We start from the raw sequence: 27521 nt of genomic DNA, 5'->3' as shown, positions 1-27521 counted from the left end.
GTGGGGTGTGTTCTGGATGCACCACAGGTCTGACTGCACGTGTAGGGGCTGCCTGTCAGTGCAGCAGATCACACAGAGCTCTGTAAAGCAGCAGCTGGCAGTGGGGACAGTTGTGCTGCCAGGACTGAGCAGCTCTGGGAGGTAAAATGCAATATTTTCAGTTCAGCCAAGGAGCTTGGTTATCTATGTTTGCTTACATATTCTCTGTTCCACAAGTTGTTTGGTTATGTAAGAAAAAACAGACCTGTGCATCGTGTATATTTATGTAATTCTTCTCCTATAGACTTCAGTTAAACATATTAAGGCAGTTTCAGCTTGAGTTAAGAGGTAACCATTAGTTTTACAGTGTTGATGGAGCACTTGCTTCCTGCTAGAGCATGAGGACACTGAGAGGGGTCTCGGGGTCACAAGCACAAACCTGTGTACAGCATGCTGAGATATACTGGAAATTGTGTTGAGGGATGTCATGGAGGGAAGAAAAAACAGAAATGCAGTTGTTAAGTGGGCCTGTGATCTTTAAATATCTATCTAATCTATCTAATCTGTCTATCTATCTATCCATCTATCAGTTTCTCCATTAAAATTTAGGTCTGTCATCCCATCAGATGCAGAGCATTTTCTGTTTCCTAAAGTATTTCAGTCAATTTTATATCTTTTGGTCGTTACTTGATATTGATGTAGGTTCATAATTCTATCTCCATCACAAACCATTTGTTCAATTGATTTCTGAGCGATCTGTTTGAAATAGACCTAAGTTATTAGCCTGGGATGCTGAAAAATATGCATAGGAAGTGTGCGGCAGTGAGACTGGGATGTGGCCTGTGCATTGGGAGAACCAGAAAGTAGAGCCTGGCCTGTCCAAAAGGGCATTTGGGCTCTCTGGGTGCCTCACAGAGCTGGTGCGAGGATCAAGCTGGTTTTGAGTGGTTTCTGACTCTGTACCCTTCCAGCTGCATCTTGCTGGAATGCTGGCAGATGAAATAGTCTCAGAGGATTTATTTTTCTCTTTGCCAATACACGTATGCCTCATAAATTTCCATGGTTATAGATCTCTGTAATGTGAACTGTTTTCCCCTATTGAAAATGTTGATTAGGGAGGAAACACAGTGAACTAATTGTTCTGAGTAACACTCGAGCCACATAAATATTTCAGGGGATTTCAGTAGCCTTAAAAGGCTCAAAGTTGCACATGAACAAACTTAACCACAATTGTGCCTGAAGTTTTGTGATGTGAGAGGAGGCTGAAAAGGGGAGAACTTTTCAAAAGTGCCTAGGGATTTACATATGTATAACTTCTTTATAATAGTATGACACTGTATAACCCATTTGCCTTGTAGATGAGCTTTAAGATGCTTAGACACAAGACACATGAGAGATTTTCATGTTCTGGTATAAATATTTTCTGCCAATATGAAATAAATCCTAGAATAAATTCACAGAGGATGCTCCAGCATGGAAGCAATGGCAGAGGGAAATCTTCAGGCTTGCAAAAACACTGAAGGGGGAGCTGGGTTCCAAAGGTGGAGAGCAAGCACTGGAAGGGACAGAAAGTTCCCTTTTAAGCCACATATTGTATTTTGTCTGGGAAACACATCGCCTCACTGTGACTGAGCATGTTAACAAGTTTTGGATGTGAAATATGAAGTGTTGCCTCTGCTCTCCCAGAGCAGAGTTCCCAGCCCTGGCTAATGGAGGAGTGTTGAAGGCAGCAGGAACTTGGAGTGACCAGCACAATGGTTCTGTGCTGGGGACCATAAAACATTGAATAGATAATATCTGCTTTCTGGCCCAAACCAGCTAACTTGTTGACAAAGCTAAATCTTCAGAAATATTTGATACCAGTGGGGTTTATTGTCTAAGAAAGAGTCATGGCAGCCATTCAAGTGATGAAGTGGGGAGTGCTTTGTTTTAAAAAGGCACATGGTTTTTCATTTGTGCTTGGAAATTTAAAGGGGAGGGGGGCAAGATCACTAGAAACAGCTTGTAACTATTCATGTTCTCTACCCTCTTTATGTCACTTCTGCTAGAAAATTTAAGGTTTGATTTATGAATAAGCCTGTACACCCTTTCCTGTGTGCTCCTCTAAGCTAATGTTTTTTCCCATTTGTTTCTTTACATATTCCTTTTCCCTTCTCTCTCCTTTTCTAATTTGCTGTTGCCTTTTAGTCTCATTGTCCTTTCTTAATTTCCCTGTAAAAAGGGCCTCTCCTCACAGTCCACTAAAAGGAGTGGAGGCTCTTTTTCAGAGACAGTTAAGCTGTGGGATTCCTTGCCACAGGATGCTGCAGAGGTTAACAGATTATATGAGCTCAGGAAGGGCCTGAAAAATCTCATAGGAGGTTATTAAATACCACTATGTAACCTTTAGTTTGCCATTCCTTTAAATGAGGATGCAGGAAAGGTGTTGAGAGTAAGCACCACTGTGCACTCACCTTGTATTTAACTCTGACCAGGGTAGCCACACCTGGCTACCAGTGTTGGATCAAGTAAAGTCATCCTAACGTTCCCCAGCTTTACTGCAAGGGTCCTTTGTGATCTCCCTTCACTCTGCCCTGTACCCTTATCACAGCTGTGTGGAGATTGGGGACAACAACACTTGCTCCTGGGGGTGACCTCTTGTGTCCTTGGCTTCAGGGAAGGAGCACCTGGGTTGGAGCTGGGCTTTGGGAGTTGACGTCTGTGTTTCTGCTCTGGGTTCTGGCACTGTGGGGATGGCTGGCAGTGGCTTTGGGAGCAGCTGGGCACTGCTGTGACATGGTGTCACAGCTGGCAGTGGCTTTGGGAGCAGCTGGACACTGCTGTGACATGGTGTCCCTGCTGCCACAGAAGCAGCCAGGGCTGGAGCCTGGCAGCTCACACAGCAAGCAGCTGGCAGACCAAAAGCAAGGCAAGATGCTGGGCATCTCACCCCAGGCTGGTGCTGGCTCAGTGCCTCTGGGTGTGCTGTGGGCACAGGGATGGGTGTGCCAGTCCATCCCACAGGGCACTGCCACCTGCCTGGTTGGTGACAGGCTGTGGTGTCCTGCCCAGGTGAGAACCCCCGCCTTTTCCTGCTGTCATTTAAATACTTGATTACATTAGTCAATACTATAGGTGCACAGCAAATTAAGTCACTAGGCAACATTTGCTCCTAATTACCACCATCATCTTCAACCACCATCCTCATCCTTGCCTGGAAGAGCTCCCAAAGGAGGATGCTTGTCTGGAAGCTGTCACTGCTTGTCCAGGCTCACCATGAGCTGGGGAGAGCTTTGCACCTCTTGCAGTCTGTTCTTTAAACAAACGGATCTGGATAAGTGAGATTTTATAAGCAAACTGAGGGCATGGGCTTCTCCTGTGAGAGAGTGTGAGGGAAGGTGTGCTGGTCTTGGGACAGCTCCGTGCCATTCCTAGCACTGTCCAGAGAAACTTGCCTTACCACTGGCTGCTGGTGCGCTCTGCTCCCACTGAAGTACATTTTTCAAGGGGCAGGATGGAAGCTGGTCCTTCCCGTGTGATTGTGCACACTCTGTCCCCATGGCAGCTGACAGTACATCTGTTTACAGCCTCCTGGGCTCCCTTACCAGTGGAGGACCCTGGCTAGCTCTGCTCAGCTCAGAGCAACAAGTTTGTGCATCATCAGTCCTGGCAAATACTGGATTTCCAGTGAGAGAGGATCCTGATTCCTCTGTATTTTTGATAAAATGAGCCACAGGGTCTCACCATATATCCTTCAGTATAATCCTAAACCAGTTGAAACTTGTGCTTAATCTGACTAACCACTCAGTTCCTTCACCTAAACTTTTTTTTTTTTTAAGTGTACCTGTCAGCTTTCATGGACAGTGGAAAATGTGCTGTATAGGCTGCTGATGACTGAGTTCCTCCCCATCCCTTTTTGTGATCACTGCTGTGCAGGGTGTGTTTGTGCTGCCTGAGAAGTGTTTCCTTCAGACACAGACACTGCTCACTGCAGGAGCAGAAGGGCACCCCCAGCATCTGGGGACAAAGTGTTCAGTGCTGAGATTGCTTGGAAATAGCTACTACTGTTTGTAAACTAAACCCTGTTTTAATCCAAATTAATTTGTACACCCAAACAAGCTATAGAAATTCTCCTTGTTGTATTTTGCTTACCATATAATTAGGCTTTTACTGGACATGTCCTGGTCTCCATTAAGTGACAAATCACTCCAGTGTGTGGGCACTCTACAGCCTCCAAGAGCATCATGCTTATCCATAATCCTCTGTGACATGTCACATGCATGTTGCAACTCCTCTGAGTTTCAGTGCTAATTGAAATACCAGTATTAATTGTGGAAAGTTAGTCATGCAGACTAAGCTGGAAGGGGAAGCTCTCGGAAGCTGTTTTGTAACTGTTTGTGTTTTGTAAGTGCTTCACCCTGTGGTGCAGGGGCAGTGCTGGGATCCTTGCGTGCAAGGGGTCCCAGTGCCACAAAGGGCTTTGGAAGGAGCTCCAGGGAGGAGCAGTGCTGTGGCTGGTGCTCAGGCACCTCAGAGAGGGAGCTGGGAGCTGCTGTAGGACTGGGGACACCCTCAGTCCCTCACCTTTATCAGGGCACAGAGCAGGGAGTCCTGGTGCCTTCACTCTCTCAGAGATGGGAGCAAGGGGCTGTGGATTTTCTTGCTGAGAAGAGGTTTACTGCGTGTCAGCAGAAGAGCAGATGGAGCTGAGGGGTTTATCTGCACTGCTTCCTTGGAGAAGGAAAGAAATGCAGCTGCACAGAATAAATGTGGAAAGCAGGATATTTGAAAGTGAAAATTAAAAAAAAAAGTAAGCAGAGTTTCTGGTGTTGTTTCTAAATCCAGGAAAAGCCCAGAAAACAATCAGATTTTCAGATGTCGTTTAGACATTTTTCAGATTCCTTTTAGAGATTGAAATGAAAGAGGTCTTGCAGAACCTGCATCTGAAAGCAGCTGCTCTTGGGGAGCTTTGTTCTGTCTTTGAGAAAACCCCTCATTTTCCAGGCAACCGTAGCCAGTGCTGTCCTGTTCTTGGACCATTGTGGTACCATCTGAAAGCAGCTCCTCCAGGCAGGGCCATTGCCAGACTAAGGAGGCCAGAAAGAGCATTTTCTCCCTGCTGGAGCACTGAAGGATGCAGAGCAACGTTCCCTGGGGATGTTCCCTGTGCCCGTTCACTGGAGGTGTTGCAGCCTGTGATGTGAAAAGGAAACCATTCATAGATGGAGAGATTTCATGGAGCCTGTCACCCTGCCATATCTATTTGGACTATTTTTAGGCATTTATGTGAATTAAAAGTGAGACAAGATTTCTGTGATAGTGGGGTCAGAATGGATAACTTCCCCAAACCTACTATTTTTAGGGTATTCCTAGAGGTATGGGGCAGACTTTAAGAGAAATAGGATGTACAGATATATAGAGAAATTATGATGACATTTATATACCCCCAACACTATCACTTTAATAATTTTTTAAAGTTATTTTTCATGGAGAACTTCAGAAATTTCTCCTGCATGAATTGTGCTCTTCATAGTTCACTTGTTACAGGTGCTTTGTAGGTCACTTTTTGCAGATGACATTTTGGGGTCTCTTTCTGCACACATTGGCCAAGTTTTCTAAAAAAGGTATAGTTAAAAAAAAGTTTTGCTTTGAAATGTTAAATTAGTCTATTTTTGCCATGACACTACTGTAATTTATTTTATTTATATTCCAGTTCGGTGCATTCCTAAACATAAATATTAAAAAAAATTACATGGGAGAAAGAGAAATGATGCATGTTGAAATATGGGGCGATTTCAGGGTAATGTGGCACGTGGCTGGAGTTTCCTAAAGAGCCTGAAAACATCACCACCTTACCTCATGTTGCATTCACTCTGTAAATCCCCGCAGGCACATGTTTTGCTGGCTCAAGCAAAAGAGACCTGCTGGCTGTGCTGTCCCTGCTCCCTGGCCTGGCTGGGATCTCACTGCTGGGCTTTCTGCAGCGCTGGCACAGGGGGATGGGTGTTCCTGGCAGCTCGGGGTGGCTGCACTGCTGGTGCTGTTGGGCTTTATGGGATGATGTTCTTGCCATGGCCAAGGGGAGAGTGCTGGCTGGGCTGGAGGAAAACCAGGGCGTTTCCCTGGTTTTAGGGGAAAATTAGGGGAAAACCTGATGGACGGGGGTTGGGAGATGAAGGGGGGTTCTGAGAGATGCAGGAAAGTGGGTTTGTTCAGCTAGTCACAGAGTTAAAAAGAGAGGAAGGAATTTGTGGGTGCCGAGGAAGGGCTGGCAGGCAGCCATCCAAGTTCCAGGGGTGATCCTTGATTTATAGGGAGTCAGTACAGAACCCAGGATAACATCTAGAAAACATCTCTGCAGACTGCTGGTGACTGCCTTAGGAAGGCAAAGCATTTGTGAGGAGGCGGCTGGGAGGGCTGGGGTGTGGGTTTTGTTTTGTTTTGAGTTTTTGCTGTAGGCTTCCTGTGTCAACACTGCCCGGCCTCCAGCTGCGCCTGCAAGTGGGGAGAGTGTCTCTGCTCCTGCAGGAGGGCTGCCAAGGGAAATGAGCTAATCCCTGCATGAACAACGTCAACAAGTGGCCACACCGGCACGAACTGAAACAGCCCAGCTGCACCTTTGTCTTTGTAAAGGTCCAGATGAAGTGATGGTCGAGGGTCGTGGGAGGCGGGAGCTGCTGCCGTCCTGCTGTACGCACACGGTTCAGCTCGGTCGATCAGGCTCCCATCCTTCTCCTTGTGCCTGCTTTGTACAGCTGTCAGAGAAGCCCAAGAGGCAGAGGGATGAGTCAGTGAACTCTCCTGGGCAGAGATGCACCATACTGCCTGTAGAGACTGAGCTGCAGCACGAGCTCTGCATCCCCCCGTGTCCCCACTGCTTGTGGTGGCGCTGAAGCCAAGTGTGGCTGCTGCTCTCTACCTTCAGTGTGTGGTTTGGGGTCAGGTCTCACCCAGCTCTGAGCACTATGCAGGGCTCGTGTAATAGAAGTGATGAGAGTCGAGGCTATTCACCCACCTTTGCCGTGGGCAGAGAACAAAAAGGACATTTGTACCGTGACACGGCACTGAATGTTCTACATCGCTGTTTTATTTTATGTGTATGGAGCAGAGGGCACCAAAATAATATAAATGGGAACAATAACATATGGTAACACACTTCTAACTCCATTTAGTCTTCTTTATTTGTAAATATTTTTGTGGTTCGTTTGTGGTTTAAGGAAAGGAGGGAAAATTCTGCCTCTCTAGCCTTGTTTGAAGAAGAGGACAGGCAGCACTCTGTGGCTCTATTGCAGTAGATGGACGAATACTCTGCATTTTGCTTGTCACCTGACAAGCTGGTTTATATTTAGATGAGGAGAGAAAGCATGTGATTCTGAAAGCTGTGTTTTCACTTGTGCCAGCCCATGTGTGCTGGGTTATCAGAATCAGGTTTTAATAGTTTGCTCTTATTTTTCCTGTGACTTACTAGGGCTATGGTCCTGCCGTGTCAAACACATTCCTTGAAAGCAAGGTGTCCAAAGGAGAGGGCTTTAGAAAATTGAGACTTCCTCTGTACCAGCCAGCACAGCAGGTCTATTTTGAGGAAGAGGAAGTTTGGAAGATCCCGACCCTTTGGTGTTGTCATCTTGGTCTGAGCTGAGCACTGTGCTGTGACACTGGGCAGGGCATGAACTCATGGGTGACAGATACCATCCATATTTGAAATTCCATCCCTAAAGCTGGGGCTTTGTTCTTAGCTGAGTTGTTCTTGAGAACAGTGAGGAAAGCTCAAGCTGGTAGAGGAGGGAGTATGACTGACTATTCACTTCTATCTTCTGAGCACCCTGAGCAATTAAAGACAAAAGCCTTTGTTCCCTGGTGACTTCATTCTTAAGAAGCCTTTTTAATTTTAGTCTTTATTTTCAGGAAGAAATAATATGGATTTGTCATTGACAAGAAGGCTGCATCTCTCAAATGTCATGTCAAGGATCCACTCCATAATTCATGGGCTGGGGAGTGTGGGTGTCAAGAGGAGGGTGCATAATGGATATGAGAGATTTCAGTTCAATTAAACTATTGGTCTTAAAGGCAGCTTTTCTTGCCTTCGTGACATTTTCTTGACTCAGATCGCCACATTTTTTGCTAACTCATTCAGATAACCAGATATTTTAAGTCTTCTTAAGTAAGACTGTAGTGGGTTATTGGTTATTTTTGCAAATCATCTTCCCCTTTCAGTGTGGATGGAGACTTGCATAGTAATATCAGAGCGGTGCTGGTTATTTCCTCTTATTTCTGCCACTGCTGCTGTGAGCCATGCATTTGTGTGTGTAGAAGTGCTGCTGTTTCTGACCCTGCTTTTTGCATGGATTCTGGGAGTTCTGCTTGTCGTGTGATGAGATGTATTGCTGTTGGTCTGCTGAGAAGGGCATCTTCTCCCTCCTCTGCTGTAGGACCTGAGCAAGAGCAAACCTGAGCCTGCTGGGGGTCTGAATGAAGGTGTGGACTATTGGCTTCCTAGCTGCTGGGAGATTGTGGTAGACTCAGACCTCCCAAAGGGGATTGCTGGGTCTGCCAGATCTCCCCAGGCAGGAGGGGGTCACCTCCTCAGGTGCCGCCTAGCTTTGCCTGGGCTCCTTCCCAGGCAGAGTAAATCAGCTGAAGGGAATTAAGGAGCACTCCTCTGATTCTCTTCTCACAGTCAAGCTGGAGGTGTTCTGAGCTGACAGAGCTGTGTCAATAAGTGAGCAGCAGCAGCAATAAAGGTATCATGGTGATCACACAGCAAAACCAACCTGCAGCACTGGAGGTGCAGCTTTACCTGAGCATGTGTTCTTCAAGGGCTTCTTTCTTGTGATGTGTGTTTGTGTGCAGATGTGTGCAACTCCTCTGTGCTGCCTGTGGTCAAAGCCCGTCAGTCTGGGAGGTGTGTGGGGCACACCAAGACCAGGAGCTGGGGCTCAGCTGTGCCTCAAGAGCCTGTGAGTGAGGCAGGGGTGAGCAAATACGTTAGTTGTGGAGTAATCTGTTTGCAGTGGAGCTTCCTAGCACAGCTGACAAAACTGTGACATTTCAAAAGCAACAAACTTTGCAAAACATCAACTCACTGATACAGAGCAGAGCCGGTGGCGGGGCTGTGTCCGTGTGTACGTCTGCAGGAAGTGAGTCACGTTCTTACAAAATCAGCATCGCAAGTATTTGTGGCATTTATGACAATTCCCGTTTCGGGCTAAATCAGATCTCTTCCTCTCTCCAGGCTCTCCTCAGGCCTCAGGAATGTCTTCTGAGCCCACCTCATCCTCCTCGCAGCAGTCCCCCGGCTCTCCCCCGTCGCTGCACCTGCCCGAGAGCCGGCGGCCGCGGGAGCGCTCCCCGTCGCCGCTGCGGGGGTACCTGATCCCCAGCCCGCTGCCCACCCGCCGCACCAGGACCTTCTCGGCGTGAGTACTGCCCCGCCCGCCCCGGCCGTGTGGCAGCCTGCGCAGGCTGCGAGAAAAATCCGTTTTCTCACAGTGGATTTGTGAGACTTCTTAGAGAGTTGTAGAGAAACAATGATAATTATTTTTATAAACAACCTGCAAGTAGTGTTTTCTTACTCTGTTTTTCTGCTCTTCTCAAAAACTGTGAGAAAAATGTTTTTATTAATTAGCCAATCAAGTAGAGTATGTCAAACCTATCTGTAAAAGGAGAGAATTTTCATATTAAAACTATTGTTCTGCAAGCTAACCTTCTAATAAATCTGTATCATTTCTTACTCAACAGTAACAGGGCAGGGCCAGCAGCCCCTGCACGGGCACAGGGAGCTCTGGGCTGGAGGGGGGCTTGTGCCTGAAGATGCTTTGTAATACTCTTCTCCAAGAAGTTCTGATGCCTTTAGACATTCAGTCCAAATGTCCTATAGTTTTTCAATGCTCTGTTTTAGTAAAGGGTGTTTGAAGTCACTTGGCTCTTTAAGACAAGAGTTTTACAGGGAGGGGACAATACACCGAGATTTTTTCAAAACAGAGTGAGTTGTCTGAAGCCTTGCTTCACTTCTGACATTGGGTTGTGGCTCCCAGGACCAGTTTGTGTTGGTGCTTCCTTCTCAGATCCAGATTTTTTTTTGCATGGTCTCTCTTCTCGGTGCCCCTGAAGCACTGGACCAAACCTCACTGGAAGTTTTAGGTTTTTTACTCCTGACGCCTGTGCTAATGTTATCAAAGGTACGTTTTAGGGATGCTCCATCACTTTTCAGAGGAAAGTGTTTTCTTGTTTCTTTTTCTTATTCAGCTTTCATACCTTCCTCTTAAGATTGCTCAAATAGACCTGTTAAAGAATATGCTGGTTATCAGGGTGTGACCCTTGATCTCTTTCTCTAAGGTTTTTTTTTAATGAGGTTTTTCATGAAACGAAGTAGTATTTGTTGCTTTTTGTAGTGATCTTTCAGCAGAGCTGGCTTTGCCTGAGCTTTCCTGGGGCCCTGTGGTGCTGTGCAGGCTCCTGTGAGCCCTGTCCAGAGGGAACTCCTCCCCAGTGCAGCAGCTGAGGATGGTGTGGACAGGTTTGGCCATTGCAAAGAGTTCCCAGTGCCTGTCAGGGGCCTCCCAGTGAGGAGCTGACCTGAAGAAGGCAATGTGGGCTACTTTGTTCATCTCAGAGCCTTTGAATCTGGGTACAATGTGAAGCTTCTGCCACAGCCTTTTATTTCTGTGTGAGGAAGGTCTGGCAGTGCTGAATGAATGCTGTGGCAGTAAGATCTCAGCCCCACAGCCAGCCTGTTTTGGGCCACTCACTCCGGTTTGTGTGCTTTTTCCCTTTTGCTTCTTGCAGTGTTATCCAGCTCTTTTCTTCCAGGGTTATCCATGAGGATTTAAATAATAACAGTCTCACTGATGCTTCATATTATTACTTCTGAATTCTAAATGAGGCAAAAAAGAAGAGAAGCAGAAGAAAAGTTTATGTATTGTCAGTTCCTAAAGCTTTCAAATGCCGTGAACTTCCTGATGGAAGTAGATTGCTAAAAGGAACACAATTGACTTAATAATTGGGGTTGCCCTTGAAAAGCAAGTCCAAGCTAGCTTGCTTCAGTGCTGTGTTAATAATGAACTCTTTGTAAATCTTCTCAGCTGTTAATCTTAGTTTGGTTCTTACAAAAAGAAAGAATTTGTTATTTGGCTTCCATAGTTCTTTACTCGTTAATTAGTGTAGGAATCTTGCTGTATTTGTTTGCCCTGAAAACCAAAATAGCTCTGAATTTTGTGTGTGTGTGTGTGTGTGTCCTCTTTAAACAAGAGGAGCTCTAGGTGAGCAGTTGTATGAAGAGATGAATGTGACAGGCAGTGGCTTATTATTCAGTGGGATTATTTAATTTTGGTTCACTGGGAGTGGAGGGCCTCATCCCCCACACTGCCGTATCTCTTTGAAAGATGCAATTGAACTTTAATAGCTTGTTTGGGACAGTAAGTGCTTTTCTGTGTAACAAGCACTTGTGGGGTCAGGTGTGTTGACAGCTTTATAGAGCTGGAAATGAAGTGATTTAATGGAGATTTCTTTCTTTAGCACTTTCAACTGCATTTCTTTATTGTTAGTTTGATTTAAGGAACAAAGCTGTTACCATTTTTAAAAAACCATTTCATTTCGACTTCAGTAAAATTTAAACAGTTGGGACAGTGGTGTCCAAGTTGCCATGATACATGTAACCAAATGGCTGCACTGTCATTGTGTTTGAACATTGCACCAAAATCCTCTTCTAACATGGAACCTACTGGACACTCCTGGCATGAAGAAGGTTCTGGTCTAGCAGTGCTCACAGTAAACCCCATAATATGTCTAAACCAGTTGGTTTTCATTAATGGAAGTGTTTGAGTGAGTTTGGATCCCTGGAGCCAAACCCTGGATCAGTGTATTTGATGCAGAAAAGGATTTAACCACACAGTTTTCTGGACAAATCATTTTTTTGATGGCAGTAACTCACCCTAAAGTTGGTTCTGCAAATGCATCTCATTTTAAAATACAGGTCCCATGGCAGTGGAGGAGGAGTTCAGGCATGAGTCTGGCTGTTGTGCACTACAGCTGGGCTTCACACTTCCTGTGAAATCTGTGAAAGCACAACACTTAGGTGGACCCTGGCACTCCCAAACTCATCAAAGGTCGAAGATTCTCACATTTAGCAGGGTGCCTGGAGGTGGAAGATTCTTACATTTGGTGTGGTGTCTGGAGGAAAACTTGGCCCAGTGACGAAGCAGTTGAATTCAAGATGGCAATTGATGCATTACAGTGCTAGCAAACACTACTTTCATCTGAGTGTCCCTTCCAAAGGCCCCAGGCAGTGCCGTGTGTGGCAGTGAGAGCAGAGCTCTGTGCTCACAGGGAGGGAGGGAGGGCTTGGCCACTGTGCCTGTCGCTCAGTGTGCCCTGGTGACAGCGGGAGCATGCCCAGCCCTGAGCTGCTCTTTGTGTTCCTCCTGCAGCACGGTGAGAGCCTCGGAGGGGCCCATCTACAAGGGGGTCTGCAAGTGCTTCTGCCGCTCCAAAGGCCACGGCTTCATCACCCCTGCGGACGGAGGGCCCGACATCTTCGTGCACATCTCAGAGTGAGTTCTGGGGGTGGGTGTGCCCAAGGGGGCTGCAGCTCTGCTGTGCCTTCATTACCAGCTGCTCTCGACATTTCAGACACAATCTGGTTTATAATCTGTCATCCTTACTCCAGCAAAGAAGGGTTATGCAGATGTTACTGGCGGCAATAGATTATGCGGTTCTTTTCCTGTTATTATTATAAATCTGTTGAGTTAAAAACTAGAAGATGATCCTTAAATCTCTTAGAATAAGCTATGAGTTTTGCCCAGACCCAGAAACTTGCATTCACCTGAAGCAAATATTTCGTGCAGTGTCTAGTTTTAATGTAAAGATTTATAACACTGAAAATTCACTACTTTTACTTTGCACTGCTTGTACCATTATTAAACTAAAGGTTAATTGCCTTTACTGTTGAGAAAAGTCACACTTTATTACTTCCTTGAATTTATCTAGCTTAGGTTGTGAGCAATTTATAGTTGAAGCTTTCTCTGTTAAAGGGTTCATTAGTACTTAAACCCTTTTTTTCCTGAACACACTGAGAACCACCCCCTCTGAATTTACCTTTTGATAAACTAAGCAGATAAAGCTTTTTAAGTCCCTTGCTGAGAATTTTCCTCCAGTCTAAGCCAGTCTTTGCAGCATGCTTAGAAAACAGACTGAAGAATTTAAGTATAATTTTAAGACTATAAACTGTACACACACTTACAGTGTAAGGAGATAAAATCTCCTCCAGTTCTGCTCTGTTTCTCTTTCTGTACATCCCATAATCGCATTAGCCCTTTATCCCCAGTCTTTGCAGAGTTGCTTACCTGCTGCGACCTCAGCATCCTCTGCAGTGTCAAGGTTTGGTGCAGTCCCAAATCCAGCCTGGCATTGCCAGCCGTGGCTGCATTCCTGGTTCCTGGATGTGAGACTCCTGCTTTGGCTGCAGAGCAGCACATTCCTGTGGGACAGCCCTGCCTGCCCAGGACTCCCCAGCACACCCCATGCCTGCACTGCCCTTGGTGTTTATGGCCTGGCTAATCTGTAGGGTTTAATGGGCAGTTTCAGTATTTGTTCCTAGGCTCAGATGTTGACCAGTGCTGGGGCTGTTGGTCTCTGAGGGTGTGCGTCTTAAGACTGATGTTTATTCTCCTGTAACCTCTTCTAGATCTACCACCAGTTTTATTTTGCCTATTGCTCACGGTATTGAAGCTGTATAATCCTTATTTGTTGTTCAGAGTGTTTATCCAGTGGTAAGTCAACAAAAGCCTTGCCAAACCCATTGCCCCAGCTGTCTTTCCTGGTTGTGTGTGCACCACATGTCCTTGGAGAAGGAGCACCTGGCTTTCCTCCAGGTGTCTGGAATGTTACTGCATCATGGGTGTTGACAACCCAAAGCTTTGTAGGGCTCATGGGTGCAAACAGGCTCAGTGCTCTGACTTGTGTTCAACCCAAGGAAGTGACATTTAATATCTCCTTTCTCTTTTGTCTAATGCAAATGCACTATTTCTCCTCATTTCCTGAATAACTTAAAAATAGCATTTCCTATGTCACAATTTAAAAAATTTAACTGTGAACATCTAGTCTGACCTATACAGTTACTGATCAGCAGGGGTTTAGTTACAACAGCCTTCTCGCAGAAACATGAATTTTCAGCCTTCTAATGAATTCCTTTTAAAGAACTGTCTATTTTCAGTCCTGTTTTTTTTTTTCCCTGTACATCTTCTCTTCCAACTAGTTCAGTAAAATTTTCTTCAGTTATGTGAAATTATTCCTTTTAAAACCCCAAAGATTACTTTTTGATTGGGGTTGCTGTTTTGTTTGTCTATACAAAAGGTGAACTGCTCTTTCAGGTTTCTATCCTACAGCCCAACATCTCTGTCTTGGACTTGATTCTGGGTGCACAAGGTGTTCCTGCCCTCAATTCCCCTCCACTCAGTAGAAACTCCAGTGATGGTTTTCCTGTTTCCCTGTTTAAGACTCCCATATGTCTCCTATGCTGAGGTCCCAAGAGACATTACAAAAATAGCTTTGTGTGCTGTGATTTGTGGTGCTCTGTGCGAGGCCCCTGTGGCAGCAGTCCCCTCTGGTGGGCTGTGCTGTTGGTGTATTGATCCCACCTGCTCTCTAAGTGCTTTGACTGGGAGCCATCAACGAGCTGTGTTGGGGTAACTGTGCCCTCAGAGTGCTGTGCCACCCTCCCCTTCCTGCCACCCACTCCCTCCGTCCTAAAGCACCACTGAACGAGCCAAAAGGTTATACAAGTTTATGGCCAGCCTCACTTCTGGAGGTGTTTTCAGATGTTTGTTTGGCTGACACAGGAGGATCTCTGCTCCACCAGCCTCGCCCAGCTGTGCCCTGGCAGCACCCTTGTCTGGGGAGGCTGGAGCAGGGGAGGGCTGAGAGGGGCAGAGCTGCTCTGTGGGCAGGGGTGAGAGGCTCTGGCCCCTCAGACACAGCCCAGCCACAGGACCAGCCTGGCTGTCTGTTCTCAGCTGTGTCATTTCAGTCCAGTGCTCACACCAGGAACAGCTCCACGTGCTGTGCTGCAGAGTGCTGTGGTGTCCCTGCAGGAGAAGGCTGGAGGGCACCTCCTGTACCCCATTCCCCTGCTGGGAGGCATCTGTGCCTTTCTGGCAGAGGCTTTGCCCAACCATGGTTGGCAGTTCCAGTGCTGAGGGTCCTCTGGCTCCCTGGGCCATCTCCTCCTGCCATGAACAGGCTCTGAGCCCTTTGTGGTGTTTACCTGGCTTGGCTTTCAACATGGACCTCCACTTCTCCTCCCATCTCCACAGCAGGCAAGCCATGCTCTTCTTCTGGTAGAAGCAGTGTGTTCAAAGGCTCTTTTCCTTGCTCTTTCAGAAACATCTTAGCAAGGTTAGGTTCACATGGATTTTGTAGGACTGAAGTGTTTTGTGTTTTGACAGCTTCTCTAGGTCAATTCTGCTCTCTTGAAGTCAACAGCAGCTTTTCCATTGTACCAGGAATGGGCCACTGTTTAAAATGTTTCACATGTAGGTACTGTCTCAGAGCTTCAGTTCAAAAATAGCTGATGTTTCTGCCTCAACCTGTTAGTGAAAAGTGCTATTATTGAAGTACTGAAGGTTTCAGCACATTGTGTTCTTTAATTACTCAGAGTGTATTTGAGTTGCTGGAAACAGCTTTTAGTGCTGGAGGGTGATGGTGTCACTGTCTTAATTCTGATGCAAGGCAACACTGGAAGGACGAATTAGTAATGCCTTTCATTTCAGTTTATTTCACAGTGAATTTGATAGATTGCTCTTTATTAACTGGAATTGCTTTTTGTGGCAGCATTCTGTAACCAGGCCCGTGGCTCAGGGGACTCCAGAGACTCTGGTTTGCACAGCGTTTTGAGATCCTCCTCATGTTTATCAAGTGATTCTTTTCCATCTATTTATTCAGTAAAATCTGAATGTGAGAGAGGTGTTAGCCTGTTCACTGTCTCAGTGTGGTACAGGCATCTTCTCATGAAATCAAAGTGGATTGTTTCTCCCGAATTCTTCGCAAAAGCTGGGATTTCAAGAGCTTGGGTAAAATGGTTATGCCAGTTTGGATTCACCAAGATAGACTGTTCCTCTGTGCTCATCACTAAGCTGTGATGATTAGTGAAGGTTTTAAGCATAGGCACCAGCTGCCTATCTTGCAGATTATTATGATTTTCAACATAAACATTTAATTTGAGGAATGAAATTATTTTTTCCCTAAGCTTTGAGGAGCTGTGAGGTTGCACTTTAGTGAAAATGTCTTCCATAGGATGGAATGTCTGTTTTCTGTAAGTTTCTTTATTTTTTGTAAGAGAATAACAACACTTGGGTTGGCATTTCCTTTCTATAAGTGAGCATTAGCCCAAAAATAAAGTCAAATATATGTGGCATTCAAAAACTTCACTTTCTGTGTATATGTGCAGGAATGTGGACATGTTTTATGAGTGGAACTTGCACCAAAGCTGCTTTATTGAGTTGGACTTGTGAGATGTGGGTAGAAATATGGGATCACAGAATTGTTAGGGTTGGAAGGAACCTGTGGAGAACATCTAGTCCAATGCCTTGCCAAGGCAGGGTCACCTGGAGCAGGTTACACAGGAGTGCATCCAGGTGGGTTTGGAATGTCTCCAGAGAGGCAGAGTTCACCCCCTGCCTGGGCAGATCCAGCCACCTTTGACATAAAGAATTTCTTCCTCATGATGAGGTGGAACTTCTGGTGTTTAGTTGGTGGCCATTGCTCCTTGTCCTGTTGCTGGGCACCACTGAAAAATGTCTGGCACCATCTTCTTGGCAACTGCCTTTGAGATAATTAAATCTAATGAGATCCCCTCTCAGTCCTCTCTCCTCCAAGCTGAGCAGGCCCAGCTCCTGCAGTTTCTCCTCACAGGAGATGCTGCAGACCCCTCACCATCTTTGTGGCCTCTGCTGGGCCCTCTCTGGTAGCTCCTTGTCATTCTCCTGAGGAGCCCAGAGCTGGACACAGCACTGCAGATGTGCCTCGGTAGGGCTGAGCAGAGGGCAGGGTCACCTCCCTGCCCTGCTGGCTCCACTCCTTCCAGTGCATCCCAGGGTCCCAGTGGCCCTCCTGCCCCCCAGGGCACACTGCTGGCTCATGGCCAGCTTGTCAGCACCAGCACCCCGAGGTCCCTCTCTGCAGAGATGCCATCCAGTGGGTCATTCCCAGCCCGTGCTGGTGTTGGGGTTATCCCTCCCCAGCTGCAGGCCCCTGCACTGGCCTTTGCTGAACCTCAGGAGCTGCTCTCTGCCCGGTTCTCCAGCCCGCCAGGGTCTGGCTACCTGGCAGCACAGGCTTTGAAAGGTGCTTTTTGTCTGCCTGGCTTTGTTTCAGTGAGTGGCTCTGAAGGCTGCCGAGATGATTTGTTTTGGTGTTTGATAACACTTGTGTGGAGCCACTTCTCTTTTTTAACTGATTGGGTACAAGGGAGTCCTGCTTCCTTGTGCTCACTGGAGACAGTTCTCACCTTGGTATAAATAGTTGTGCCGGGGAAATGTCATGGCTCTTTGGTGTGATGAGGTTTTGTTTTTCTCAGATTCATATTCACCCCTCTCTAGAACAAACACAAAATATGTATGTTGTAGTGAATATAAACCCCTAGCTGGCAAGCATGGAGGCAGAGGAGTTGCTGAGATAGTAATTCAGATAACATCTTTGGAAAGCAGGAAGCAAAGGCAAATTCATTTGCCTGGAGTGAAATTTTTAAAAAGCCCATAATTACATTTTTAATAGTGACATGTACTGTCAATGCTTCCATTTCTACCAGCCTGTAAGATGATCCACTGTCACCAAACTGGTGGTGGTGTTTCAGCACCAGTGTGAGAGCTTTATCCTCCTCTATGTCACCTCCTTGGCTCGTGCTCCCTCCTAGGAGTAAGTCAGCTCTCCCAGACACTCCCTGGTGTGGCTGTCACCACACAGAGTGGCTCTGGTGGCCTCCCTCTCACCCTGTTGCTGTCCCACCTGTAGCTGTGAGATGTTCCCAGAGAGCAGACAGGACTCCGTGCAGTGCTGGCTGTTGATGTCCCCTGCAGGTGCTGCCTGTGCAGACAGGTTCACATCAGCTTCCCTTCTCAGCTGGGCTGCTGAGGGATGGGGGACGCGGGGAACTTGGGGGAGCAGATCAAATGTTTTGCATTAGAGCACTGCACCCACTCTTCTGCTTCCAGAGCATTTGGGAGTGGGCACGTGATGGAGACTGGTTTGTGCTCCAGGCTTTTGCATTTATCTGGGCTTGGCCTGAAGCCTGTGTACCTGCAAGGGCAAGGCAAGGAGGTGGCTCACCAGAGAGCAGTGACGGATGAATGACCACACTCTTGGTGTTTTAAAAGACTTTATTTTGCAAAAGCAGCATATTTAATGGAAAAGAAAAAACAGTCTTGTGGGTTTTCTGCAGTTTGCCAGCACTTGGCTCTGAAGGGGAAAATGCTGCATTGCAGAGAGGCCTTCAGGCTGTCCTTCAGGCTGGGTTCCTGACTGTGGGTAGTGATGGCTCTGGAGGATTGATGCTGTGCTTCCCCCAGGGACACTGGCACACAGCACCCCGGGTCCCCAGGGACATCCTGTGCTTGCTGTGCTTTACTTCTCCATTGTGGTGTGATCTCAGGCTTTGCCTCCAGGGTCTGTAACTCAGCAGGGCTGAACGCTTGAGGGCTCTGACTGGGCTCCCAGGGGGGGATGGTCCCTTTCTGCTGGTGCATTCCAGCTGCTGGCTGTGCTGGAGATGTTCTGTCAGCTGCATCTTCCTGCAGGGAGAGCCCAGCTGTGTTGCTGCACCGAGGAGCTGGCTCTGTGTTACTTGTGTCCATGATCATCTTTTCGTGCTCCTTCCTTTCCTCTGATTTCCTGCCAGATTGCTGTTTGGTGCAAAGCATTAGTGCCACATCTCCTGGCTTCTCTGTGGTGCTGTTCCTCTGCTGGAGTGGAACAATGTGGGTTGGAAATTACCTGATAGCTCTAAATGATCTGAGAGCTGAATCTGAGCTGAGAGAACAAACTTCTCTGGCCTCTCTGGCTTTTCTGTGAACTACCAGCAAAACAGTTTCTGCTGATTGCAACCAACTGCTCTGGGGGTACTGGGAAGCCAAATCTCAGCTTTCTGATTGCCTTCAAAATGCTGGATGACTTACATGCTTTGGACAGCACACATCCTTACTGATGGGCTCCCCTTCTAATGCTTTGCTGCAGGGTCTGAAATAGGTAAGTTATCTGGGGCAGGAAGGAGAGGCAGCAGAATTCCAGATCATTCTCGAGAGGGGTTTGGAAATGAATAGAACATGGATAACCTTTTTCCTAAGGGTTCTCCACCCCCTCAGTTGGCTCAGAAAACTCCCTTTGCAGTGGTGCATGGAGGAGAGTCAGGTTGCTGTGGTCATTATTGCAGTGAAGTCTTCCCAGAATCTGCCCCTCAGTGATCCAAACTGTGGTAGGTGAGAGCCAAGGCTGGCACTGCAGGCAGTGGCTGCTGCAGGATGGGGGCTCTGTGCTCAGTGAGCACAGGGATGTGGCTGCCCCAGCTGTGGCTCCCAGATGCACACAGCAGCTGGGATTGTGACAGGATCCAGGCTGGCTGTCTGCAGGAGCAGGTGTATTCTTTGTCTTTGAGCCCATGGAGGCATCCCTGGAAAGCTCTCTCCTGTTCCTTCCTCACAGGGTGTGCTGTGCTGCCTGGGCTGCAACTGGCTGCTGGAAGTAGATTTGGAGCCATAACTATCCCTGAATGGGGATTCAAACACCATGGCCAGTGGAGAGCTGGGCACAAGGATGGTGAACTGGGAGAGAAGTGCAGCTCCTGGGAAAGCTTCTCTGCAGCAGCCCAGGGACCAGGGGATCCTGGAGCAGAGACCTTGGATAGCCAGAGACCTGGGATATTAACTGCTGGGATTCTTCAGTGTCTGAGCCTCTTTACACTTGTCTGTCCTAGTCACTGGTGTGACTGGGGGGGAGAGGCAGCCCTGCTCCTGCCTCCCCAAGGTCACTGCTGGCTTTGTGGTGGCTGCTGGGGCCCTTGGCTTGCACAGGGAATGCATGGGAGGGCATTTGGGATTAGTAACTCACAACGGTTCATTATTCTGTTTTATCTTGCTGTTAAAACACCTCAGGTTTCTTGAGGCAAGTGTCGAGGTGTTAAATGAACTTCAAGAAGCCCAGGAGGTAGCAGAGCCCATGGAAGTGCTCTGTGGTGCCATCCATGGCAGGCTTGGTGACCAGCAAGGCTCGGAAGTCACCGAAAACTCTTGTACCAAAATGTTTCCACGTGACTTTGGCTTTTTCCCAAGAGGTTTAACTAAAGCTCTGGAATATGAATAGCAGCTGTGAGAAGGAAGAACTAGAACATTCCTTATTTAGGTAATTTCCTAATAACCTCCCTGTTCCCTAAAAATAGTGCAGGATAAAATGCTCCACCAGAGCAGACTGGCACTGAGCTGGGAAATGGGAGGTGCTGGATAATCTAAAACTCACTCTATTGTGTCTCTCTCTGACTCTAACATCAGGGAAGCATTTCCTATTTTTAGCTTGAAGTTGTTGAAGTGTCTTAAGATTCCTGGCTATGTAGATATTCATTATTTTGAATTGAAAGTGCACTCCAATACCTCAAACAGCAGTGGAAACTTCCACATTCCTCTAGATCAACATTTAATATATATGGAGGGTGAAAGTAAAAAACACAGATCTAAAATTATTTAATCAATATGTAACATCAAAAAGGTCCATGTTTATCTTCCTTTACCAAATTTTTCAGGTAACTTACATTGTTAACAGAATGCCTGTTGCAGGCTGAGTCTGTTCCAAGAGCTCTGTTTACTCTTTCTGATCTTTTCCAGTTCATTTCCTGCCCAGTGCTTGAGGCTTGCTCCCTGCTGGAGGATCTTCCCCCAGCTCTGTGTAGGGCTCTGCCTCCACTGCCACCATGTCACCCCCTCTCGAGTGCCATCACATTGTCCTTTCTGCATGCCTCCACAAGCGCTGCACAATCCGGATGTTTGTTTCTCCTTCCAAGCAGCACAGGTAGTGGTAGCAGGGCTGGAGTGGGTTTGTGTGTGTCCCAGAAGCAGCTTTTGGTAGCAAACAGTGCCCAGGGGACCCTGCTCACTCTCAGCTCTGTTCAGGCTGTGCACCTTTGTCCTCTTGCTGTTCGTGTGCACCGGGGGCAATGAGCTAATGAGCTCATATTTGTTAGGCACCAAAAATAACTGGGGATCACAAACCTGCAGAAGGCAAAAGAATATCTGATCTGTGGGAGGAAAGTTTAAAGGCCAAAAGCAGAGAATGAAATTGGAGATGTTTGTGTGGCCACCACAATCTTTGCACACAGCTGTGCAAAGGACAGGCCTGGCCTTGGTGGGGTAGGGTCACCTCAACAAGTGAGGAAAGACAGCAAAGTAGGGATCAGATGAAGGTGTCCTGGGGTTGAATGAGGTTTCATCACAAGCTCCAGTCACCTGTAGTGTCAGCTTGGATGAGCAGTGAAACCAAGAAAGGATCTGATGCTGTCAGCATAATGCTCAGCCCTGCAAGAAATGCTCTCTAGCAGAGAAAAGTGCACCTGTCTGGTCTGGGTAATGCTTAGGGCTCTGCAGATTCTTCTGGGCTTAATCTGATTCCTTCACTAGAAGGAACACGAGCACTTAACCTCATGATTCAGCATAAGGAATGTGGGTCAGCAAATATTTTGTTGTTATTTTTTTTTTCTTTTCCTTTGGCAGACCAGGGTCTAACACAGGCAGAGCCCCAAACAGTCACCTGCCCAGGCCTGAGGCACGTGGTGGCTTTCAGTGACAGCTGAGTGTGTCCTGCAGTCTGGGCCTTTGCTTCTCTTCTCCCTGGCTGCAGCATGGGTGTGTTAGCCATGTTCTGTGTGTGTGTACTGATTCACTTGCTCTTATTTCTTGAAAAAGCAGAATCACTTTGTTACCAGTGTACCTGCAACACATCTTACCAGAACCTGTCCAGGCACGTATTCATATTTCCATTTAAATAAAACATACCCTAACAAAACACCCATCCTTTTTAATGTTCAAGCTGTACTTCTTCCTCACTTAATTTTGAATATTCAAGTGATACCTTATTTACCTCCATTTTTCAGGACCTTAAGGCTTTTTTGTATTGGTGCTTTAGGAGACTGTGAATCCACTTTCCTTTTGCATTAACCATATTTACCTACTTTTGCAGATTTCAAACGTTTATTTTACTAACCATGGCTTATCCTGTTTTACAGGAGGTTTTAAAAAGCATGTAAGGTTCCTGTTTGTTAAAAAAAAAAAAAAAAAAAAAAAAAAGATGTTTCAGCCAAACCTGAGATCCCTTCCTGGGCAGGGCATCCGTTTGGGTGGGTGGCTGTGCAGTGGTGACGAGTTCCTGCTCCCTGCAGGGCCAGGGGCTCTGCAGTGGGTGGCTGGAGCACCAAGGGGAGATGCTGCTTCACTTTTAGTGGTTTTAGCTCTATAGCAAGATTTTTTTTTTTTTTTTTTTTTTTTTTTGCAACAAAGGATCAAGGATCCTTTGATCCTTCTTGAGATTCAATAGGTTTAAGTAGGAAAGGTGATGTCAATTTTTTTTTATATACCATTTTTATTTTCACTTCTGGTTTGACTCTTTCAACCCTTTCCTGTGTCTCTTGTTGGGGCTTTTATGTCCCCTCATCAGGTTCCACTACAGCCTCACTACAAAACTGCTGTTTCAAGGTCAGGGTGAACTTCTGGGTCTTTGGTGGCAAATTCCTTTGGCACTAGAAAAGGTAAATCAGTTTCTGCTCCTGGAAGGACAGTAGGGGTTGGGTGTGCAATCCCTTCATACCTGAAAGGATCTTAAACATGTTGGAAATGGGGCATAAATGGAGGCAGTGACTGCAGAGGACAGCCACAGCAAAGGTCAGCCTCTCCAGTGTGATACTGGGCTGGGCTGACAGGGGGGCCTGGAGACTTTGGAAGTAAATAAAGGTCAGTTGGATCAGCCTGTGTGGGTTGGAAAGGGCTGTCAGGTCTGATGAAGGAGGCTTTATCTTGATTTTTCTGTAAATATTTCTTCTGCCTTCAGTTTATTCCCATTTTCTCAGGCACTGCTCCGAAGGGTTCAGCTTAGCACATGCCCTCCTGGGTCTGATTGCCACAGGCAGGGGCAGCTCTGGAGTAGAGGTATTTCCAGGGAAATAAAGTTTGAAGGACTTTATTCCCTCAAACATTTCAAACCCCAGGCCTTGGGAATGCCTTTAAGTCCTCATAGCAGGTTTTAGATTAATATTTAGATACAGGAGCACTTTCAATATCATGTTGATACAATCAGTTAGCAAACAATGACTTTTCTTTTGAATTTCCCACGGGACAAGTCTTGATTTAGGGGTCACTTTTAGCTTCCCCTGTACATGCCTGGTTACCCTGTCCTGTCTGGGTTGGGCTGCTGCTGCTTCACCACAGCCTGGCACAGCTCCCTGAGCAGCCCCTGCAGGGCAGGGCTCAGACAGGAGCCTCAAAGGGGAAGGGCTGGGGAGAGGCAGAGCTGGAGATGAAGCTGGAGAAGGTTCACAGAGCTCTGAGGAGAAGCAAACTCTGATGTGAGGTTAGAACTGGCAGTAGGGGCCAGTGTATTTATCAGGCATGCCAGCTTTTCCTGCAATAGAAAATCCCTAAGATTAATGGGTGACAAAGTGAGAGTGGATATAAAGGGCGCTGCTAAAATCTGAGATCCCTGCTATTAACAAAACATGGGGTAAAATTCCTGGGTGGGGTGAGCATGCTCCCAGTGTGCTCTCAGAGAAGGCAAATACCAAACTCAGTGGTGCACTACAAACTCTTGACCTAGACTGCTTTTTTTTTTCTTTCCTGGACCCAAATCTTCCCTCCAGTGTAACAGGAGCTCACAAGCAAGTGTCACCAATTAGGCATCCAGCAGAATTTCTTATTAGTGTTGATCTGTTCCCAAATACAGATACTGCTGAGAAACACTGAAAGCCTTCGCTGAGAAATGTAGAGCCTAGGCTGTCAGGGCAGGGGCAGCTGAGCATGTAGGTGTAGGTACATTTAAAGAAAGGTGAAGTGGCATCTTCTGTACTGCCAGAGCCTCATGGCAATGCAGGAGGGAGGAATTTCTGCCAGTGCTCACCAGCACATGCTGGGATTTTTATTACAAAGCTCTGCTCTCAAACACAGGGTGGAGGTGAGGAGGGCTGTTTGCAGCTCTCTGTGTCATCGGCACCTTGTTAAAACAGAAGGTGAAGCCCTTTTGGCATCTCCCAGCGATTCCAAACACGAGCTCATGTGCAGTGGCAAATGCACAGTGCAGGTCTTGCAGCATCCCCTGGCGTCACTCTGGGGGAGGTGAGGCCAGCTAGGAGCCTCCTGGAAATCTCCCTGAGTGCTGGGTGGGTGTTTCTGCAGGCTAACACATCAGGATAGCAGAGCTCTCTTTTCTCACGGCAAGTAATTTTGAAATATTTGATACCATATCTCACTTGGACTCCTTTTTTATTTTATACCACAAACTGTGTCATGGTGGAGTGATCTAAAAGGAAAATCTGGCCGTTACATGGTACAATTCTTTTAAAGAAAAAATGAAAAAGAACCCCCAAACTGAAACTTCAAAAGCTTAAGTGAGAAGGGGGGAAAAACCAATCAAAAAGAGATCAATTTTCTTGAGTTTAAAAACCATATCCCTGAAGTAAGTGGCCGCCAGTGGCAGCCCTGCCCTCTAGTGCTGTTGCGAGTGAGGTGTTGGTGCACAGCTCTCAGTTCAAGCCTGGGCACACCTGAGTATTCTTAAAGGCAGATTAGAGTGGGGATTTTTGTGGGGTTTATTTTGTACTTCTTGTGGGTGGTTGATTTTTAGGGCGATGGTGGTGTTTATGGTATTTTCGTAGGATTTCACTGCGAGACAACCAAAATCAGGCTCAGACTTTGAGAGATGACAGGCTCTATAAAATCCCTGAAGTACTTTGAGCATCTAAGATAACAATTATGATAAAAAGGTCAGTCAGCTACAAAAGAGAACGTGTTTATGTGATTAATGCCTTAACTGGAGCTTCCCTCCACAGCATTGAAGGCGAGTACGTTCCCGTGGCAGGCGACGAGGTCACCTACAAGATGTGCACCATCCCTCCCAAGAACGAGAAGCTGCAGGCAGTGGAGGTGGTGATCACTCACCTGGCCCCTGGCACCAAGCACGAGACGTGGTCAGGGCACGTCATCAGCTCCTGAGGTGTCCCCTGGAGCGTGGCTGCTGCCAGCCTGGGCTCTGCTCAACAGCTGCCTGCAGGACCTGGCTGAAGAATACTGTGTGTGAGGAAATACTGCATTGTCAATAAAGCAGAAACAGGCCAAAATTACCATTTCTTTACAGCTGGCCTGATTTAAAAAAAAAAAAAAAGGCAATTCAAATGCTAATGAAAAAAAATCTAGCGTAATGTGTTTACAAGAAATGTATTTAAAGAGACCTAGTTTGTGTGCTTGGTGGAGGAGGGGAGGTTTGGGTTTTCTTTTGTCTTGTGAACTGATTCCAGAAAATGCCCAGGGGAAGGGGGGAGAGGTTTCCAGGAGAGCTCTTCCAGTGCAGATGGTCCAGCCCAGCTCTGAGCCCCGGGTGCTGGGTGAGCCCTGTGCTCCCTCAGGCTGCTCTTCCCGGGCTGCAGTCCCTTTATTGCTGATAACAGTGCCTGAATGCCTTTTCCTGACAGACAGAGGTGTTCACTGCTGACTTGTTTTCCTCACGGAAGGAAGTTCATAAACCGAGCAGCTGCCACAGGGTGGAAAATCTCCATCAGGTGGTTGTGCTCCAGTGCCCATCAGGTGCACCACTGCAAATGCTGTGGCTGCACAGGTGTGGGAGCTGTTGTACTGGTAAAGCTGGGGTTGTTTGTGAATTTACTTAGGTGCCTTGATGGTTGATTAGCAACAGATTTTATAGGCCAGTATTAAAAAAAAAAAAAAAAAAAAAAAATTCCGAAATTTAAATTTGCTCCAAGGTAAGTGGTAGAAAACTGTAGGGTAGTAGATATTTCCTAGCCTCTGAGGATGTCTGAATTTTGACCAGGCTGAAGATTTGCCTTCTGGACTGCATACAGCTGACTGGCATGGTGTGCCCGGGGCAGGAGGACACCTGCACTGCTGCACAGCAGGTGTGTGCTGCCCAGGTGCCTGTGTACTAAACACTGTGTGGGTTCCTCAGCAGGCTCAGCTGTCTTGGTGAAGAAAACTCTGCATCTGCTTCCCTGGCAAACTCACTTGGTAGGATGTGATAGGCCACCCTTCCCCAGAGTCTTCGTGGAGTTGTAGTGCTACTAAATTGTGTTTGCTCCTATTTCCCCTCCACATAATTTTTTTTTTCTTTCAAATGAAGCATTTTTCTCTGTTATTTTCTTAACAGTGGATTTTTATTGACTTTGCAAATAAATAAAATAAAAAAGGCACAACTCCTGTTAGTTGTATAAAACAGTGCAGCTTCAGTTGTGTATTTGGAGCTTCACCAAGGGGTGCTCGCTGGCAGGAGCTGCCCTGATCTGTTCCCAGCTGTGATATGGGGACAGCACAGGGGTGTGAGCTCAGGAACTGCCGTGCTGGCTTGTTTTCCCTTAGCTGTGCCTGTTACACCAGGGTGTAGTGGGGGTTTGGTTTGGTTTTTTATCACTCATAAGGCTGGGTAGTGGTGGGTTTATCACTGTGCAGCTTGTTGGAGTATCACCCTCTGCTTTCTTTACAATAAAGGCAACCATTTCAGTGCTTCAATGTGTTTGCAGTCTGCTCCCTGGGTAGCTGGGGCTGAAGAGGACCAGCTTTAAAGAAGAGGAGAATGCAGGTGCCTGCACATGCACCCGTGTGGTGACTTCAGTTTTATTTAAGGAAATGTTTTCACAGCCACTGACTGCACTTACCAGAAGAATTAGAAAATAACAAGGCCAGCGCATGTCAGAAGAGGCTCCCAGGACAGAGCAGCCAGAAATGTTGTGTTTGGGGCTGAAAACAATGAATGAAGCAGCTCTTAAACTGTCTGTCCTTAAAGAGCATGCCTCCACTAGGGATGGTCCTGCTCCTAGGTCAGCTCCCATTAAAACAGGAGGGAGCTAGGGAAGAAGTGTGCTAGGAGACACAACAGTTTTGGTGCATGGGGTGCATTGCACTCACCCTCTGTTTTTTAACCTCTTTTGGGGATTTTGGGTGGTACACAAAGATTCTACTCTCTGTGTTTTTACTGTGCGAGTATCCCATGAACCTGGAAAGATTCAAATTACTCTGCAGGCAGGAAGCATGCTTCAAGTATTTTATTTGCCATACTGACAAATCAGAACAGTATTTTTTCATGATAAAATCAGATTTTATTCTCCTTTCCTAAATCAAACCGTTTATACTCAAGACTACTTTCCTAATGCCAGATGAGAAAAGTAATGTTAACAGTTATACATATTGTCAGGTATTGACTTGAATTTCAACAGAAACATAATTTAGGTCATTTTTGTACTATGAAAAATCTCACCTACCCGTAATGCCTTAACCAGGAATCTCAGAAAATGATCAGAAAGTGATAGAAATATATTTTGCTAATGT

At 46.6% G+C, this 27521-nt stretch overlaps 1 protein-coding gene across 2 annotated transcripts in view; it reads left to right on the top strand.

Annotated features, from left to right (window-relative positions):
- The window catches only part of CARHSP1 (calcium regulated heat stable protein 1), a 36578-nt gene extending 9873 nt beyond the window's left edge, over window positions 1-26705 (top strand). The window contains exons 2-4 of one of the 2 annotated variants that reach the window (XM_038150878.1): window positions 9191-9374; window positions 12384-12506; window positions 25019-26705. In XM_038150878.1, coding sequence (XP_038006806.1) covers window positions 9211-9374; window positions 12384-12506; window positions 25019-25181 — 450 coding nt within the window. In that variant the 5' untranslated portion in view covers window positions 9191-9210 and the 3' untranslated portion in view covers window positions 25182-26705. Of the gene's footprint in view, window positions 1-9190; window positions 9375-12383; window positions 12507-20093; window positions 22824-25018 lie in introns of those variants that run through there. The other variant, XM_038150876.1, reaches the window with a different exon arrangement.
- Window positions 26706-27521: the final 816 nt, after the last annotated feature.

Source organism: Motacilla alba, chromosome 14 (assembly GCF_015832195.1).
Source record: "Motacilla alba alba isolate MOTALB_02 chromosome 14, Motacilla_alba_V1.0_pri, whole genome shotgun sequence".
Taxonomy (NCBI): domain Eukaryota; kingdom Metazoa; phylum Chordata; class Aves; order Passeriformes; family Motacillidae; genus Motacilla; species Motacilla alba.
Note: the sequence above shows the minus strand (reverse complement) of the source record. Positions and strands in the feature narration are given on the sequence as shown.